The sequence below is a fragment of the Trachurus japonicus genome, chromosome 12 (assembly GCF_045865225.1).
Source record: "Trachurus japonicus isolate A0001 chromosome 12, Traja_1.0".
NCBI classification, from domain to species: domain Eukaryota; kingdom Metazoa; phylum Chordata; class Actinopteri; order Carangiformes; family Carangidae; genus Trachurus; species Trachurus japonicus.
In genome coordinates, this window is record NC_140918.1 from 1,399,200 (window position 1) to 1,416,820 (window position 17,621).

Sequence of the window (17,621 nt, forward strand, 5' to 3'; positions counted from 1 at the left end):
ATTTCCCAGGATAAAAGAGTCCTCCTCTCTGTTTTAAAGGGATAGTATCATTTTTTTTAAAGTGTGGTTGTATGATCTCCAAATAGCCCCTAAGTACTTTAATTGCAGTAGAAGACTCTCTGCACTCCTCCCGTTAGCAACGCCAGCCCATAATAGCCCTGCCCAGAGATTTACAACATACAGTGTTGTGAACAGACCCAAAGAAACGGCCTATTTTCACGGCCTAAAAGAGGTTTTACACAGTTCCATTGTCCATAATTTTTTCCAGCCCTTCAAAGTGCAGGAAAAACACAGTTTTTATTTGGACCTAACCAACTCACGTATCCCTCCGCCCAGGGTTAGCACCCGCCGATCAGCAGTTAGTTAGGTCCAAATAAAAACTGTGTTTTTCCTGCACTTTGAAGGGCTGGAAAAAAATATGGACAATGGAACTGTGTATTTTTTTTCAGGTAAAACCTCTTTTAGGCCGTTTCTTTGGGTCTGTTCACAACACTGTATGTTGTAAATCTCTGGGCAGGGCTATTATGGGCTGGCGTTGCTAACGGGAGGAGTGCAGAGAGTCTTCTACTGCAATTAAAGTACTTAGGGGCTATTTGGAGATCATACAACCACACTTTAAAAAATGATACTATCCTTTTAAGGCTGCCACTTTAATACACTCAACAGAACGATTAGATTTTATCATATTTTACCAAATGTTTTATGTCTTTGAAGGAGGAAGAAAACATTACATTAATCAAAACGCGACACCTGCAAATAAAGTAACAGTCACAGTAATAAAGTTGAACCGTGGCTCTTCAGAGCGTCCTGACAGCGCCACACAGTAACGGCCTGACGTTACTCCACACTCACTTTATTATGAAGGAGCTTACCAATCATTTTACACTACAGTACTTTATTAACTCTTTTGCGACCAATAACAAGTAAACTCGTCAAAACCGTTTTTCTTTTTTTTTTACAGATTACGATAATAGACACTCTCAGGTCCCTGTGTGTGAATATGGTAGTCCTCTGATATGTAAAACTGTTTTAAACTACAATCAAAACATAATGTTTTTTATAAACTGTGTGATCTTGGTTTTGTTTGAGTAATCGGTCTCCTTGAATGCTGCTCTGGGGACAGCGTGCAGCTGCTGTGCGGCTGTCGGCTTCACCGTGTTGCCAACTTGGCGACTTTCTCGCTAAATCTGGCGACTTTCCAAACCCTCTTGGTGACTTTTTTTGTCAAAAGCCACTAGCGACAAATCTAGCGGCTTTTTCCGGTGCTGTTACAAACGTTTCTGGTTTGGAGATTCGGAAAAATACAAGTCTTTGTGCATGACTGACCATATGTAGGTGATAGAAACAACAACATTAAACATTTCACAAACTTTATTGAGCGTGTTTCATTAGTTTAGGTTTGAAGTAGTAAGGTACAACAATTAGAAGATAACCCGCCATCCTGGGATTAAATTCACTGACCGTCTCCTGGGATTCCTGGAAAGAAAAACGGGTGTCGGGCAGCAACACTATTCCTCATTTACCTCTCTGAACCTGACCTCTTCTTCCTCCTTCTCCTCCTCCTCCTCCTCCTCCTCCTCCTCCTGCTCCTCCTCCTCCTCCCCCTCCTTTCAGATCGGCTTCACCACCGACCCCCGGATGGCTCGCTCCTCCCCGTACCCCACCGACGTAGCCCGGGTGGTGAACGCTCCGATCTTCCACGTCAACGCCGACGACCCCGAGGCCGTGATGTACGTGTGCAACGTGGCGGCCGAGTGGAGGAACACGTTCCACAAAGACGTGGTCGTAGATCTGGTGAGGAGAAGGAGGAGGAGATTAAACACTCATCATGTTGGTGTTGTTGTTCACAGAGAAAAATAGAAATACGGAAATGTACTCAAAAGGGTACAAACCCTTGTCGCTCCAGGCCTTTAACCTTTTTTAGAGACAATTTTGTACCCATTGGTGCCGGTACATTTTTGTACCTTTTCAAAATGTACCAGTTTAAGTAGTATTGTGCACCTAGCATCTAAAGGGTATAATACCCTTTAGATGCTAGGTGCACAATTGTACTTGTACAATATATACTTGTACTACTTGTTCTTGTACATATATACCCTGGGTATATATGTAACCGGTGTGTGTGTTTGCTCTGCGACCTGCCCTGAGCGAGGATCGATCCCACGACCTCCTGTACCGGAGGCGACGATGCTAACCGCTTCGCCAAGACCTTGTCCTTACTGGTACCTCGTGACTGGGGCACACCTGCAGACCTCCATTACATATATTTAAAAAATAATTACTAGTTGAATGTTTAATTATTATCCCTACTTTCCTACTTAAGCTACTATTTTTTTCTAACACACTGTCTCTGATAATGTACCTTTAGGGGGTAAATACGTGTACCTTAGGAGTACATACATATGTACCTTGGTACCATATGTGGTTCGATCCCAGGCTCCTCCTGGCAACATGTTGAAGTGTCCTTGGGCAAGACACTGAACCATAGACTGTAAGAAGAATGGCCGTAGCGTCCGTGACGTCCCCCATTGGTTTTGGGGAGTCGTTTTTGTGACTCCAACATGGCGGCCTGAACAGCGCCATGTTGGATTGGCCGGCCGAGAACCCGCCCACTGGCCTCGAAGCAGCTGTCCACGGAGCTGCTCGGACCTGTCACTCAACGTTCCCGCGCCCTAATTGGTCAGAGTTTTAACCTAATAACAGTAAAACGGTGGAGTTAAACCCCCTCAGAGTGTGTGCGGGGGTACAGGGTTCCTACGCAAGTATGGAAAGTATGGAAAATATGGAATTTGATTTTATACATTTCCAGGTCTGGAAAAGTATGGAAAATTGAAACTATTGTGTGGAAATATTATTTATTTGCTCTGAGCCGAGGAGAAAACTTTTCTCGTATCCTACAGTTTTTATCCAATGAGGACAGAGAACGGCATGCAGGGCTGTGTGTGCAGCCAAGAAACACCGTGAATGTGGCGACGTAGGGACGAGGACTGTTATGGTGCGTTCAAGGAAACTCGTATTTTTCCGACCGTGAAGTGGTACCAGTTCGATCTGGTACGAGTTCACGGGTCAGAAGTTACGAGTGGCCGTTATAGTGACTTTCACCGGTAAACAGGTCGGAGAAACACGAGTGGGTTGCCTGGAACGCTACAAAGTCGTAAGTTGTGACTTGAAGCTGTAATTTACGGTTTCAAAAGCCTGCCTGGAACGCAGCATTAGCCAAAACCACCGGATCGCTTCATTCTGCTTTAAATATCACAAATTATTTGAATTTTTTTTACAGAGAAGTCTGGAAATTAGGGTCTGGAAAAAGTATGGAATTTGGACATTTCAAATGTGTAGGAACCCTGGGGGTAGAAACTCGGTTGAGACCAGAAAACGTTCTGACACCAGGCTTTTAACATGTTTACTGAGGATGCAAAGTGGGTGATTTTAACACGGGGGTCTATGGAGAATGCTGCTTTCTGACACCAGCCCCCAGAGGAATTCGAGGGGATTGCAGTTTGTTGTGTGTGAAAGGGTGAATGTGACCTACAGTGTAAAGCGCTTCGAGTGGTCCAAGAGACTAGAAAAGCGCTATATAAGTGGAAGTCCATTTACCATTGACCTCTTCCTCCTCCTCCTCCTCCTCCTCTTCCTCCTCCTCCTCCTCCTCTTCCTCCTCCTCTTCCTCTCTCCTCCTCCTCCTCCTCTTCCTCCTCCTCTTCCTCCTCAGGTGTGCTACAGACGTAACGGACACAACGAGATGGACGAGCCGATGTTCACTCAGCCGCTGATGTACAAACAGATCAAGAAGCAGAAGAACGTGCTGCAGAAGTTCGCTGAGAAGCTGATCGCAGAGGGAGTGGTCACGGCCCAGGACTACGAGGTCTGTGTGTAGTAGTTTAGTTTATTCGATCTTTTACACAGAATTGTTAACAGTTGAGCATCAATCACATTCAGTCAACCTTCCATAAAACCATCATTAGTTCAACTAGTTCATAAGTAGATAGAAAAGGTGCAGGCTGAAGCTATCTGGCTTATAAATGCCTGTAGCTACCCTTTAATTCGTTATTTCAGTAAATCCATTAGAGCTCTTCATGGTTTCAGAGTCATAGAACGAAATAATTATCCAATAATTAACAAGTGTAGCCAAAATATAAAATAAATAAAGAATTAAACAGTATTACAGTTGCAATCAACACCCAATTAATCAATCCTGTTTATAGCTTTCTATCATACTATGTTTTAATCTATTTCTAAATTGTGTTATGTTTTTGCTTTGTTTGAGATCCTCTGTCAAGATGTTCCACAGTTTTACCCCCGCCACAGAAATACACAAGCTTTTTAATGTAGCCTAGCATTTATTCTTGGTTGTTTTAAGTTCTTAGCTCATACTGTACACTGCAAAAACTCTTTTTCAAGAATATTTGTCTTATTTCTTGTCAAAATGTCTAATTTCTAGTCAAAACAACCCCTATCCACTAAAAATAAGACTCATCACCTAAAAATTAACTTGTTTTTAGATCATTTTCACTTGTTTCAAACACATTTTCACTTCAAATAAGTAGAAAAATCTGCCAGTGAAAGCAAGTTTTTTATGCTTGTAATAAGGAAGAAAAACTTGCTCCACTATCAGATTTTTCTACTTATTTGAAGTGAAAATCAGCTTGAAAGAAGTAAAAAAGTGTCTAAAAACAAGCTGCTTTTTAATGTGATGAGTCTTATTTTAAGTGTAATGAGATTTGTTTTGACTAGAAATTACATTTTGACTAAAAGTAGGACAAAACTCTTGGTAAGATATTAGATTTTTTGCAGTGTATCTCCCCTCTCTTTCCTGTGATGGTTTTAAACAGTTTGGTTGTCTTTAAGCTGCAGAGTTTTATTCTGAAGGGACAAAGCAGGACGGAGGAGCAGGTTTGAGTGTCAGTGAGTAGAGATGTGTCAGTGGCAGACGGCTTCACTCTGAGTCACATGATGAAGTCAGTTCGTTTACAGTCTCAGCTCCATCCCAGCATCTCCTCGGAGCTCTGATCTTGTCCCAGTTCACATGCAACAAAGAAAAGTGTCTCCTCCTCAACACCAGGTGGAGATATGTGTCGTTCCAGCAGGTTAATATGAACTGCACATTCACCAGGCTATGAGATAATAACACAACGTTACCAGACAGAGTTGTTTTAGAGGGAAATTCATGCAAAACCGCTGATGCACGTTGCCTTCAGGGACAGTTTTTCATCAAGCAGACTCTGTATTTCCCTCTACAACAACTCTGTGTGGTAACGTTGTGTTATTATCTCAGCGTGGTGAATGTGCAGCTCACAACTTGTCCACCAGAGCGTTGTGGAGTTTTTAATGAGGGAAACCAAGAAATCCCATAATGAGCCTCCGTATAGCGTAGCTCTGAGCAGCTCGCGGCTCTGCTCCGCCGTTCTAAAAACAGCTTGCACCGACAATTAAAGGTAACGAACCTACTGCTATGACTATAGGGATTATGGCAATGGGCACAATTTGACTAAATGTTGAACTATCCCTTTAATGGTCCCATGAAAAACAATGAAAACTGGACATTTTCACGAATAAAACGGACGTAAAAAGTTGAAAAATGTCCGGGCAGAAGAGGATGTTAGGCCGCAACCACGTGTCACGTTACTTCCTACGCCTCCTTCTTCTCTCTTTGAAGCTCTAAACCTCCTGTGGTTGTTCTCCTCTTCCAGGAGGAGGTGGCGGGCTACGATAAGATCTGCGAGGAGGCGTACGCGCGCTCCAAAGACGAGAAGATCCTGCACATCAAACACTGGCTGGACTCTCCGTGGCCCGGCTTCTTCACGCTGGAGGGGCAGCCCCGATCCATGAACTGCCCCTCCACCGGGATCACAGAGGACGAGCTGCTGCACATCGGACACATCGCTGCCTCTGTTCCCATGGAGGACTTCACTATACATGGAGGTAACACTGCTCCTCTTACTCCTCCTGTTCTACCTCCTCCTCCTCCTCTCCATCAGGAGGAGGAGCTGCTGCACATCGGACACACAGGGTTCGTACATTATGAAAAAACCTGGAAAAGTCACGTAATTTGAAATTTTCCAGGCCTGAAAAAGTCTTGGAAACATAAATTCACCCCAAAAGTTTTGGAAAAGTCATGGATTTTATTTTATTTTTTGAAATGATTACATTTAGTAATAACGGTCTATAAGGTTGATTTAAAATTGATCAATAAATAGCCTATTTCGTATCGAAAAGTGTCGCGCATTGGCACTGCCCTCACGATTCAATTCGATTACGATTCACCAGGTAACGATTCGATTCGATTCGATTCGATTCGATTCTACGATGCATTGCGATGCATCAAAATTCTACTGCACACAACATGACTAATTTTTCATCAGTCATGAGATATTGAACAACAGATTTTATAGGCTGCTATTATCACTCTCCGGTATCTTTGACATAAATGTCATTAAATAAAATTAAATTGAATGGTGCAGGGTATTGGATATGGCATTTTCAAACCTGAAAAAGAAAACATAAATCACTTCTAGGGCTGCCCCCAAAAAGTCGACCAAGCACTGGTCGACCAAAAAATCATTGGTCGAAACAAACCTTTGGAGCCATGTCTTGTCAATATTAACTCAAAATGACTGAACTATATGAAAGACTATGGGGCTTTTATTTTGAAGGGCCAGATACAGGAAGTCGTGACACTTTTTTGTTGTTTTTTTTACACGGCACGGCAGGTCTCTCTTTTTTGCCCGTGCATATCCGAGGCGCACCGCTGCACGGACGTGGTGAAGGAACCCTGAGTGGGTGGGGCTGGGAGTTGGGGGGAGATGACCATTGTTGTGACAGACACACCTGAATTAATCAGTTTGTCTAATCATGTAAAACAGGAATTAAATAAACGAGGTGGCTTGAGCTCAGGAAGTAGTGGAGCTGTGCATAAAGCGCATTGTCATTAGATCTTTTTTTTGACAATTCCACTGGTTTTTGTTGTTTGTTTTACATAGTTTTCATACATTTCATGCATACATTGATGTTTTAGAGGTCTTGTAATGTCATGGAAACTTGTTGGTTAAAATGTGTATGAACCCTGGACACATCACTGCTTCTGCCCCTGTGGAGGACTTCACTATTCATGGAGGAGATTATCTGTCCTCTTTCTCATCCTCCTACTCTTTCTCTCCTCCTCCTCTTCTTTTCACCTCCTCTCACCTCTCCTCCTCCTCTCCTCCTCCTCAGGTCTGAGTCGTATCCTGAAGGGCCGCTCCAACATGGTGGACCAGAGAGTGTGCGACTGGGCGCTGGGCGAGTACATGGCGTTCGGCTCGTTGCTAAGAGACGGGATCCACGTCCGTCTGAGTGGACAGGACGTGGAGCGAGGGACGTTCAGGTACCAACTGTCGTGGAAATTCTTAGCCGTTTGCTGTTGGTGAATAATGAAATAGAGACTTCGACGGCCGACATGAATTTATTTCGTTGCAAGGAAAGGTCAGTTCTACCCGAGTGGGTGATGGTGAAGAAAAGACCAAGACAATGGGAAAACCTAAACATTTATAGCTGAGGGAAGGTTCACTTCTGGGGTGTGTTTGTGTCCTTTGGCCGGCCCCTTCCCTGATTGTGTTTTCACACCTTCACTTTTGAAGGTATAATCACCGGTCTCCCGAGGTATGGAGTTAAGAGATACAATTTAAAATACAAAGGTGTTTGAGTGTGAATTAGGAAGTGGGAAGTTGGGCATCACGGATGGTTAAAGCAGAAGTAAGCGATATTTTTGTGTTAATGTAAGTCTTAAATAGTTGTATCTTCCGACCAAGGGGGCAGTTGTGGCTCTGAGAAGTGAAGTCACTTCCGCGTTCAAAAAACTGCAATCCCCTCTTCTTCCTCTGGGGGCTGGTGTCAGAAGGGAGCATTCCCCATAGACCCCCATGTTAAAATCGCCGACTTTACATCCTCAGTAAACATGTTAAAAGCCTGGTGTCAGAACGTTTTTTCGTCTCAATCGATAGTTTCTACCCCCGCACACACTCTGAGGGGGGGGGAATTATTTTTTAACTCTACCGTTTTACTGTTATTAGGTTAAAACTCTGGCCAATCAGGGCGCAGAAACGTTGAGTGACAGGTCCGGGCAGCTCCGTGGACAGCTGCTTCGAGGCCAGTGGGCGGGTTCTCGGCCGGCCAATCCAACATGGCGCTGTTCAGGCCGCCATGTTGGAGTCACAAAAACGACTCCCCAAAACCAATGGGTGACGTCACGGATGCTACGTCCATTCTTTTTACAGTCTATGCTTCCGTCAGCAATCACTTCTATAGAGTGTTTGGTCTGAAACACGGGTCTGTCAGTCCCTCTGCTCTGCTCTGAGCCCAGGAGAAAACATTTATCGTATCCTACAACCTTTATCCAATGAGGAGAGAGAACGGCATAAAGGGGCAGTCCTCTCTGTGTGTGCAGCCAAGGGATGCGCCTGAATGTGGTGATGTAGGGACGAGGACTGTTATGGTGCGTTCAAGGAAACCCGTAACTCGTGTTTTTCCGACCTGTGAACTCGTACCAGTTCGATCTGGTACGAGTTCACGGGTCAGAAGTTACGAGTGGCCGTTATAGTGACTTTCACAGGTAAAACAGGTCGGAGAAACACGAGTGTGTTGCCTGGAACGCTACAAAGTCGTAAGTCGTGACTTGAAGCTGTAATTTACAGTTTCAAAAGCCTGCCTGGAACGCAGCATTAGCCAAAACCACCGGATCGCTTACTTCTGCTTTAAGGGAAAAGGAACTTGAATTTACAATTGCAGAAGGAAGTCTGGGAAAGTAGGGTGTAGGAACGTCTCAAGTGATTAAAACAAAGGAATATTAAGATTTACCATTACACAACACACACACAGAGAGGAGGAGGAGGAGGAGGAGGAGATATTAACTAGGGATGCTCCGATCGATCGGCCGCCGATCGTTATCGGCCGATATTGACCCTAAACGGGATGATCGGTGGGCTCTCGAAGTGCCGATCAGAAAAGCCGATCGCATATTAATTTTTAATTTTTTTTAATTTTAATTTTTAAATTTTTTTATTTTTTATTTTTTTTAGACGTTATCATTTCGCTCTGTGCATGTGGAGGCCCCACTCCGAACTGAAAAGACCGGGTTCAGCCGGTGGGAGTGGGGGAGAAAGCAAGAGGGACAGATCTGCAGCGCGTTTCACAGACAAGCCACAATGCAGAGTGTAAACAACGTCACCAGGTTCAGCACCATGGACAACTGCATGGGGGGGGGCTGAGACGAATTGACTGCCTTATTACCTCAAATAAATAAGCTCGCCGTATTTCCTCAAATAAAAGCCGGGACACCGGTATTGGATTAATAGCCGGGGCTTTGTATAAACGAGCGAAGGCAGGGCGGGTCAAAAAAAAAAAAAAAACTCCGTCGCCTGGAACACTGACGATAGCTTATATGATCAGAAACTCTTTCAACTTGTGTGTGGACTGTCTGTGAAGACTGACGGGAGTGAAGCTGACCTCTCCTCTGCTTCAGAGAGGGACAGCCTCGCACTGTCGGACAGCAGGTCTCTGCTCCGTGTCCGGGTCCCGGTCGGGACGGGAGATGGACTGCAGCACACGCTGTGAATATGCTGTTGACTTGAATGGGAGTGACGCGCTACAGCGCAACAGAGACCCAGGTCCGACAACGCAGCAAGGAGAACAACACGTGAGGAAGATGAAGATGAGCTATTGAACGATGAGGAGGGATTTAGAAATAAAAGTCCCCCTCAGATAAAAGCCTGTCCCAATAAAGGCCAGTCGACTAGGAGTTTAGTTTGTGCTAAGGTTATTTATCCATAATCTGTGAACTTCTAAGGGCTATTTAGCGATGCAGTGGCAGTAAACTGCATGCCTCTTTTTGTTTAAAATGATTTTGAAGCCTTTTTTGCCTCACTTGGGGAGTAAGGCAAGTCAATTAAGTAAATTTTATTTATTTATTATTTTATTTAATCTATTGGTCTTGACAGGGCATGTAATGTTTACACAAATAAAAATTTGTGTAAAGATCTTGATTGTATTATTTATTTTAGTACAAATGGTTTTACCACTTTAAGTGGTGCACAAATACAGGACATTGAGGATTATTATTATTATTATTATTATTATTATTATTATTATTATTCTCCCATCCATTCTGTGATCGGTGATCGGTATCGGTATCGGCAGATTTGTGATTCCTGTGATCGGTGATCGGATCGGCACTCAAAAATGCTGATCGGAGCATCCCTAATATTAACCCTTTGTTTGTCCACAGCCACCGTCACCACGTGCTCCACGACCAGAACGTGGACAAGAGGATCTGCATCCCCATGAACTTCCTGTCTCCAGACCAGGCTCCCTACACCGTGTGCAACAGCTCGCTGTCCGAGTACGGCGTGCTGGGTGAGACGCACAACACACAACACTATACACTCTATACACACTCTACACACACTCTACACACATCAACTGGTTCCTCTCGGTTTCCTCTGTGTTTCCTCTCTGTTATGGTCGTCTTTCCTTCATGTTTTCTCCATCATATCTTTGTGTTTCCTCTCTGTTTCCTATGTTTTCCCTTTCTTTTCTCCGTATTTCCTCTGTTTTTCCTCTGTTTTCTTCATATTTCCTCTGTTTCTCCGTATTTCCTGTTTTCTCCGTATTTCCTTTGTTTTCTTCGTATTTCCTCTGTTTTTCCTTCGTTTTCTCCGTATTTCCTCTGTTTTCTTTGTATTTCCTTTGTTTTCTTCATATTTCCTCTGTTTTTCCTGTTTTCTCCGTATTTCCTTTCTTTTCTCCGTATTTCCTGTTTTCTCTTTCTTTTCTCCGTATTTCCTCTGTTTTCTCTTTCTTTTCTCCGTATTTCCTCTGTTTTTCCTCTGTTTTCTTCATATTTCCTCTGTTTCTCCGTATTTCCTCTGTTTTCTCCGTATTTCCTTTGTTTTCTTCGTATTTCCTCTGTTTTTCCTTCGTTTTCTCCGTATTTCCTCTGTTTTCTCCGTATTTCCTTTGTTTTCTTCGTATTTCCTCTGTTTTTCCTTCGTTTTCTCCGTATTTCCTCTGTTTTCTTTGTATTTCCTTTGTTTTCTTCATATTTCCTCTGTTTTTCCTCTGTTTTCTCCGTATTTCCTTTCTTTTCTCCATATTTCCTCTGTTTTTCCTTTGTTTTCTCCATATTTCCTTTCTTTTCTCCGTATTTCCTCTGTTTCCTTATTCTTTTCTCCGTATTTCCTCTGTTTTCTCCATATTTCCTCCATGTTTTCTCAGTATTTCCTTTCTTTTCTCCGTATTTCCTCTGTTTCCTCTTTCTTTTCTCCGTATTTCCTCTGTTTTCTCCGAATTTCCTCCATGTTTTCTCCTTATTTCCTTTGTTTTCTCCGTATTTCCTCTGCTTTTCCTTTCTTTTCTCCGTATTTTCTCTGTTTTTCCTTTGTTTTCTCTGTTTACTCTTTCTTTTATCCGTATTTCCTCTGTTTTCTCTGTATTTCCTCCATGTTTTCTCTCTCTTTCTTCGGTATTTCCTCCATGTTTTCTCCCTGTTTCCTCTGTATGTCCTCTCATATTCCCTCTCTGGTGTTCCCGGTGTTGCAGGGTTCGAGCTGGGCTTTGCGATGGCCAGTCCCAACGCTCTGGTCCTGTGGGAAGCCCAGTTCGGAGACTTCCACAACACGGCCCAGTGCATCATCGACCAGTTCATCAGCTGCGGCCAGGCCAAGTGGGTGAGGCAGAACGGCATCGTGCTGCTGCTGCCCCACGGCATGGAGGGAATGGTACGAGCCCATTGGCCGATCCGTCGCCGTCATGTGACTCCTCCTCCCGTTGTTATTGATTGATTGATTGATTGATTGATTGATCGGTTACTGATCGGTTCTGTTGCTCTCAGGGTCCGGAGCACTCGTCGGCCCGTCCAGAGAGATTCCTGCAGATGTGCAACGACGACCCAGATGTTTTCCCTGTGAGTCAGAACAACATGGCCGACACGGTTCTTCTTCTCATTGAATTCATTAATCTAAAAACAAGGCCTTAATTGGCATTAAAATGTCTTAAATCAATTTTTCAAAGTCTTAAAAATGTTAACACATGGTAAGTGGAATTTTCTGGTTGTAATTAGTCTCAAATCTCAAAATAATTGGTAACATCCCGACATAGAGAAGTTAGTGGCGGCCGTCAACGCTAAATCTCTCACCGCCACCAGCTCCAGAGTCAGTGTTTTTTTTGTTTTTTTTCCGGACTTTTTACGCATTTATTTTGAAAGGACAGCTGCAGGAAAACTCGTGCGAATTTGTAGTTTTCACCAAAGTCCGTACTTTTAATGGAAACACACAGAACTCAAATTTCTTTTAATGCGCATCATTTCCCAGTTATTTGAATCACTTTGGATGGAAACATACGAACGAGCAAACGTGTCCTTTTTAGTTTATCATCTCCTCTCCACAACACAGCTGTTAAATGATGTAGCAGTCGCTTTACCTTGGACCATAGGAAAGTGGGTAAAAAAATTTTTGCATTTGTGTTTAATGTGAAGTCAGTCTTAAATTTAATTTCAAGTAGCATTAAAAACGTCTTAAAAAGTCTTAAATTTAACTTGGCTTAAGTGTTTTCTTCTCCTTCTTCTCTGTGTGTTTCAGAGCGTGTCGGAGGACTTCTCGGTGCGGCAGCTCTACGACTGCAACTGGATCGTGGTGAACGTCTCCACGCCGGCAAACTACTTCCACGTGCTGAGACGACAGATCCTGCAGCCGTTCAGGAAGCCTGTAGGTGGCGCTGATACTCGTTACCATGACCACACTGATGATACTCGTTACCATGACGACACCGATACTATAGTTACCAGAGACGGGACGAATAAAGTTTTTATAGTCACGTGTCTGTAACATGCAGCTTCTGCACACGACCAGAGTGTCTCTAGATATATTTAAATATTTAAATATATAAATATAACTCATTACTTTTTAAAAGTAACGTACCCAAGAGACAGAGGTTCAGATCAATGACTCCCTCTTTTCTCCCTCTATTTTTTCTCTCTCTTTTCTCTCTCCCTCTTTTCTTTTCTCTCTCCCTCTTTTGTCCCTCTATTTTTTTCTCTCCCTCTCTTTCTTCTCTTTTCTCTCTCTTTTCTTTTCTCTGTCTTCTCCTTTCTCTCTCTCCCTCCCTCTTTTCTTTTTCTCTTTTCTCTCTCTTTTCTTTTCTGTCTTCTCTTTTTTCTCTCTCCCTCCCTCTTTTCTTTTTCTCTTTTCTCTCTCTTTTCTTTTCTGTCTTCTCTTTTTTCTCTCTCCCTCCCTCTTTTCTTTTCTCTCTTTCTTTTCCCTCTCTTCTCTTTTCTCTCTCTCCCTCCCTCTTTTCTTTCTCTTTTCTCCCTCTCTCTATTGTTTTTCTCCCTCCCTCTTTTCCTTCTCTCTTAAATCTCTCTCTTTTTTCTCTCCCTCTCTCTTTTCTCTCTTCTCTTTTCTCCCTGTCTTTTCTCTCCCCCTCTCTCTCTCTCTCTCCCTCTCTCTCTCTCTCTTTCTCTCTCCAGTTGATCGTCTTTACTCCCAAGTCGTTGCTCCGTCATCCTGAAGCCAAGTCCAGCTTCGACGACATGTTGCCAGGTGAGTTCAGAGGACGACGACCTCACACACACACACACACACACACACACACACACACACACACACACACACAGCTCAGCCTCTCTGTGTGTTATTGATAACGTGTGTGTGTGTGCGTGTGCGTGTGCGTGTGCGTGTGCAGGGACCCACTTCAGGCGTTTGATCTCCGACGAGGGGCCGGCGGCCTCGAGCCCGGAGAAGGTGAAGAGAGTCGTTTTCTGCTCCGGGAAGATTTACTACGAACTGATGAGAGAACGGAAGAACAGAGGGACGGAGCGGGAGGTCGCCGTGGTCCGCATAGAACAGGTTATTTCTGGGATATTTCTACACAATCGATCGTTATTTTTAGGCGTTATTCCTTGACATTATGATGTAATTAACAGCCTGTAAATTAAAAGGTTACCAGTTATTTTCAGCGCAGGAAGAGGCGAGAACTCAAAAAGTTTATTGACGCTGAAACATCATAAAAAAGATGACATGAGCAGCAGGTTTGTGACCTTTGACCTTCTCCTCCGTGTGCAGCTCTCTCCGTTCCCCTTCGACCTGGTGAAGGCCGAGACGGAGCGCTACCGGAACGCCGAGCTGGTCTGGTGCCAGGAGGAGCACAAGAACCAGGGTTACTACGACTACGTCAAGCCGCGCATCCGCACCACCACCGACCACCGCCGCCCCGTCTGGTAAAGCCCCGCCCACTTTTATACTCACCGCTGAGTAGGGATGTCACGATTATAGATTGTCTTGGTACGATTATTGTCAGAGAAATAATCACGGTGTTACGATTATCACAATTATTCTGCATTAATTCATTTCACAACACTACGAATGTGTAAAATCAAATATAGTCAAAATATAACTACATCTATTAATATATGACCAATTATTAATCCCCAGGGGAAGTGTTTGAAATATTCAGGTCATAAATTGTCATCTAGACCAAATGTTAGCGTCTATTTTAATCGTTTTTTGTTTTGTTTTGCTTTTTTTTTTTAATTAAAAATGACACACTAACATTTAAATTCCTACCAATTCAACGTTACGTTAGATAAATGGACCAGTATCTGAGCATTTACATCTGCCAATAAGGTTCCAACATCATCTTTTTTCGGAAAGTAACGTTTTTTATGAATCTTTACGATTAAATAATTGTGGCGTCTAATACCACGATTAATTGTGAAAACAAGTAATCGTGACATCCCTACTAACCAATTCAATGTTACGTCAATTAAATGGACCAGTATCTGTGCATTAACCTTTATTTTTGCGCCACATCTACCAATACGGTTCCAACATCAAATTTTTGTGAAAGTGACGGTATTTATGAATCTTTACGATTAAATAATTGTGGCGTTTAATACACCGAGTCGGTAACCAAGGAAACGACACAGAGCTGTGGGGGAAAACAAACCGATTCCCCCGTAGACATACGTGTGAAAACGCGGCATGTGAAAGAGCCAATATTTTAAAATGTACGGTAGGGCTGACCCAAAAAAATCGAAGCTTCGTTCGTTGCCATTGTTTTGTTTTTTCTTCCTTTTTTCCTTTTTGACACCGGTTCTCATCGGCACTTGTTACATTACAATGAGTAGGCTACTTGGCATCCTGGAAACCGCTACGAACGCGCACCCCCCACCCCCCGGGCAGACGTTACGGCCGCCGCCGGCCGTCGAAGCTTCGATTAAAATCGATTTTATTTTATTTTTTGTGATCAATTTTTTTATTAATTTTTATCTATTTCAATCCAGTAGAACAACAAAGATATAATAAAAAACAAACAAACAAACAAACACACACCTTGAAAAGAATAAAAATAAAGAATAAAAATACCCCTAACAAACAACAACAACCAAAAATAACAGAAACAAAACATAAATTCAATATATACAGACATCTAAATGTATACCCCACCCCCCCGTCCCCCCAGGTCAACCTCCTTAAAACAACAACAAAACAATACAAAAACCAAAACAAAAAACAAATAGATCCAATTTAAACTGTAGAGACTGAATTTACATGTACTGTATGCGCAAACTTGGACCAAAAAATAACATTCTCTTCCTTCGCACCATGCATACGTGCTACAGACATTTCAAGATTTGCCAAGTCTACTACTGAGCATGCCCATTGGTCATAAGACAAAGTGTGTGGGGCCTTCCATCTCTGGGCAATGATCTTCTTTGCGGCCGTGAGGCCGAGCAGAAGGCACCGGCGTTGTCTAATGGACAAATTCAGACCAGAAAAATCATTCAACAACAAAGTGACTGGAGAACATGGGATTACAACATTCAGCATAACAGACAGTCTTCTTACAACAATTTTCCAAAAGGATAGTACTGGAGGACAATTCCATACCATGTGAAAAAACGTGCCTATGGTGCTCGGGGAGCAGAGTTGACAGTCTGGATTTAGAGCACGTTTCATTTGAAATAATTTCCGAGGAGTGCAATAAAGTCTATGTACAAAATTATAATGTATCATTTGATGATTGGGATTCCTAGATGATAACAGAATATTTGACCACACCATGTTCCAATCTACTGCTGAGGAGGAAACAGAAAGGTCCTGACTCCAACAGGTTTTAATGAGCAGAGGCGATTCTGGTGCTTTGCACATGAAAGCATACAGGTTGGAGACCAAACCCTTGTTTGATTAAAATCGATTTTATGTCTGCGAAGTTTCGATTACCAAAATATGATAATCGGGTCAGCCCTAATGTACGGACAGCAATCGACCCGGATCGTGATGAGTTTTTTAATATCTAGCTCTTTGTCAGCAGATAGAAATGATTCAAACTAAGACATGACAGTGGACAAGCGTTAGACAAAGGTTTAAAATGCTGCGTTTTCACATGTATGTCTACGGGGGAATCGGTTTGTTTTCCCCCATGGCTCTGACCGGAAGTGACGTTTCCTTGGTTACCGACTCGGTGTATGCCACGATTAATTGTTGTGCTCACCTGTGTGTGTGTGTGTGTGTGTGTGTAGGTACGCAGGTCGTGACCCGGCGGCGGCTCCGGCCACCGGCAACAAACCGACTCACCTGTCTGAGCTGCAGCGTTTACTGGACGCAGCGTTGGACCTGGACTCGTCCTCGCAGGCGGCGTGAAGCTCCGCCCCCTCACGCCGTGACCTCATCACACCTGCTGACACTGTTACTATGACGACGACAATGTCACATTAACAGCGATGGACACGGAAAAAAACGTGGGAGAAAAAAAAGAAGCTGCGATGACTGAACGAAAGAGTTTCATCGATCACTGAATCATTTCAGGCTGCTCAATCAATCAATCAATCAATCAATCAATCAATCAATCAATCAATCAATCAATCAGTCAATATGTATAAGGACACAGCAATGTGAAAAATCTGCTCACTTGTTTTTAATCCACTTTATTTTTATAGCACATGTCCAAAAGATTAAAGTTTACCAAAGTGCTGCAGTGATTTACGTACATAGAAGACATAGAAGCACGAAACGGTTTAGAAAAACGAAATGAGAATTAAAAATAAAGATAAAAAGAATTTTAGAAGAATAAAAAGGAATAAAAAAATAGATAAAAAATTATTTAAAAAGAATTTAAAAAAAATGAGAAGAGCTGACAGATTAAAAATGCAATAAATTGAGAATAAAAAGACAAAAACGGAGATCACACTTGTTTTCATAACAAGAGAAAGAAGAAAAGATCAATACTCTTCAATAATCGATCGGTCTGTTGATTTGATTGATCACTCATTACCTCGTCAGACCTCAGTCCTCTAATTAACCAACATGTTTTACCTCAGAGCTTTAATCTGCACAGGAGCCAAGAGGCTAACGCTTCCCCTCCGCCTCCACTCTTTATGCTAAGCTAAGCTACGCTACGCTAAGCTAAGCTAAGCTATCAGGTGCTGTGACTCGCAGACACGTGATTGATCAAGTTAATTAAGTTTATTATGAAATATAAAAACTGTTTGAACAGAGTTGATGAAGATTTTCTGCTTTTACCTCTACACCCAACATCTGCCCCCCCCTCCCCCCAACATCTGCCCCCCCCTCCCCCCTCCTCCCACATCTGTC

At 43.0% G+C, this 17,621-nt stretch overlaps 1 protein-coding gene across 1 annotated transcript in view; it reads left to right on the forward strand.

Moving 5' to 3' along the window:
• The window catches only part of ogdhb (oxoglutarate dehydrogenase b), a 45,869-nt gene extending 29,104 nt beyond the window's left edge, over positions 1-16,765 (forward strand). Inside the window, exons 10-21 of the mRNA XM_085792543.1 lie at positions 1,615-1,794; positions 3,713-3,865; positions 5,691-5,922; positions 7,213-7,363; positions 10,259-10,386; positions 11,572-11,750; positions 11,864-11,935; positions 12,609-12,734; positions 13,496-13,568; positions 13,711-13,874; positions 14,091-14,245; positions 16,550-16,765. Of these exons, the coding sequence (XP_085648669.1) occupies positions 1,615-1,794; positions 3,713-3,865; positions 5,691-5,922; positions 7,213-7,363; positions 10,259-10,386; positions 11,572-11,750; positions 11,864-11,935; positions 12,609-12,734; positions 13,496-13,568; positions 13,711-13,874; positions 14,091-14,245; positions 16,550-16,670 (1,734 nt within the window). The 3' untranslated portion in view covers positions 16,671-16,765. The remainder of the gene's footprint in view (positions 1-1,614; positions 1,795-3,712; positions 3,866-5,690; positions 5,923-7,212; positions 7,364-10,258; positions 10,387-11,571; positions 11,751-11,863; positions 11,936-12,608; positions 12,735-13,495; positions 13,569-13,710; positions 13,875-14,090; positions 14,246-16,549) is intronic.
• The last annotated feature ends 856 nt before the right edge of the window (positions 16,766-17,621 follow it).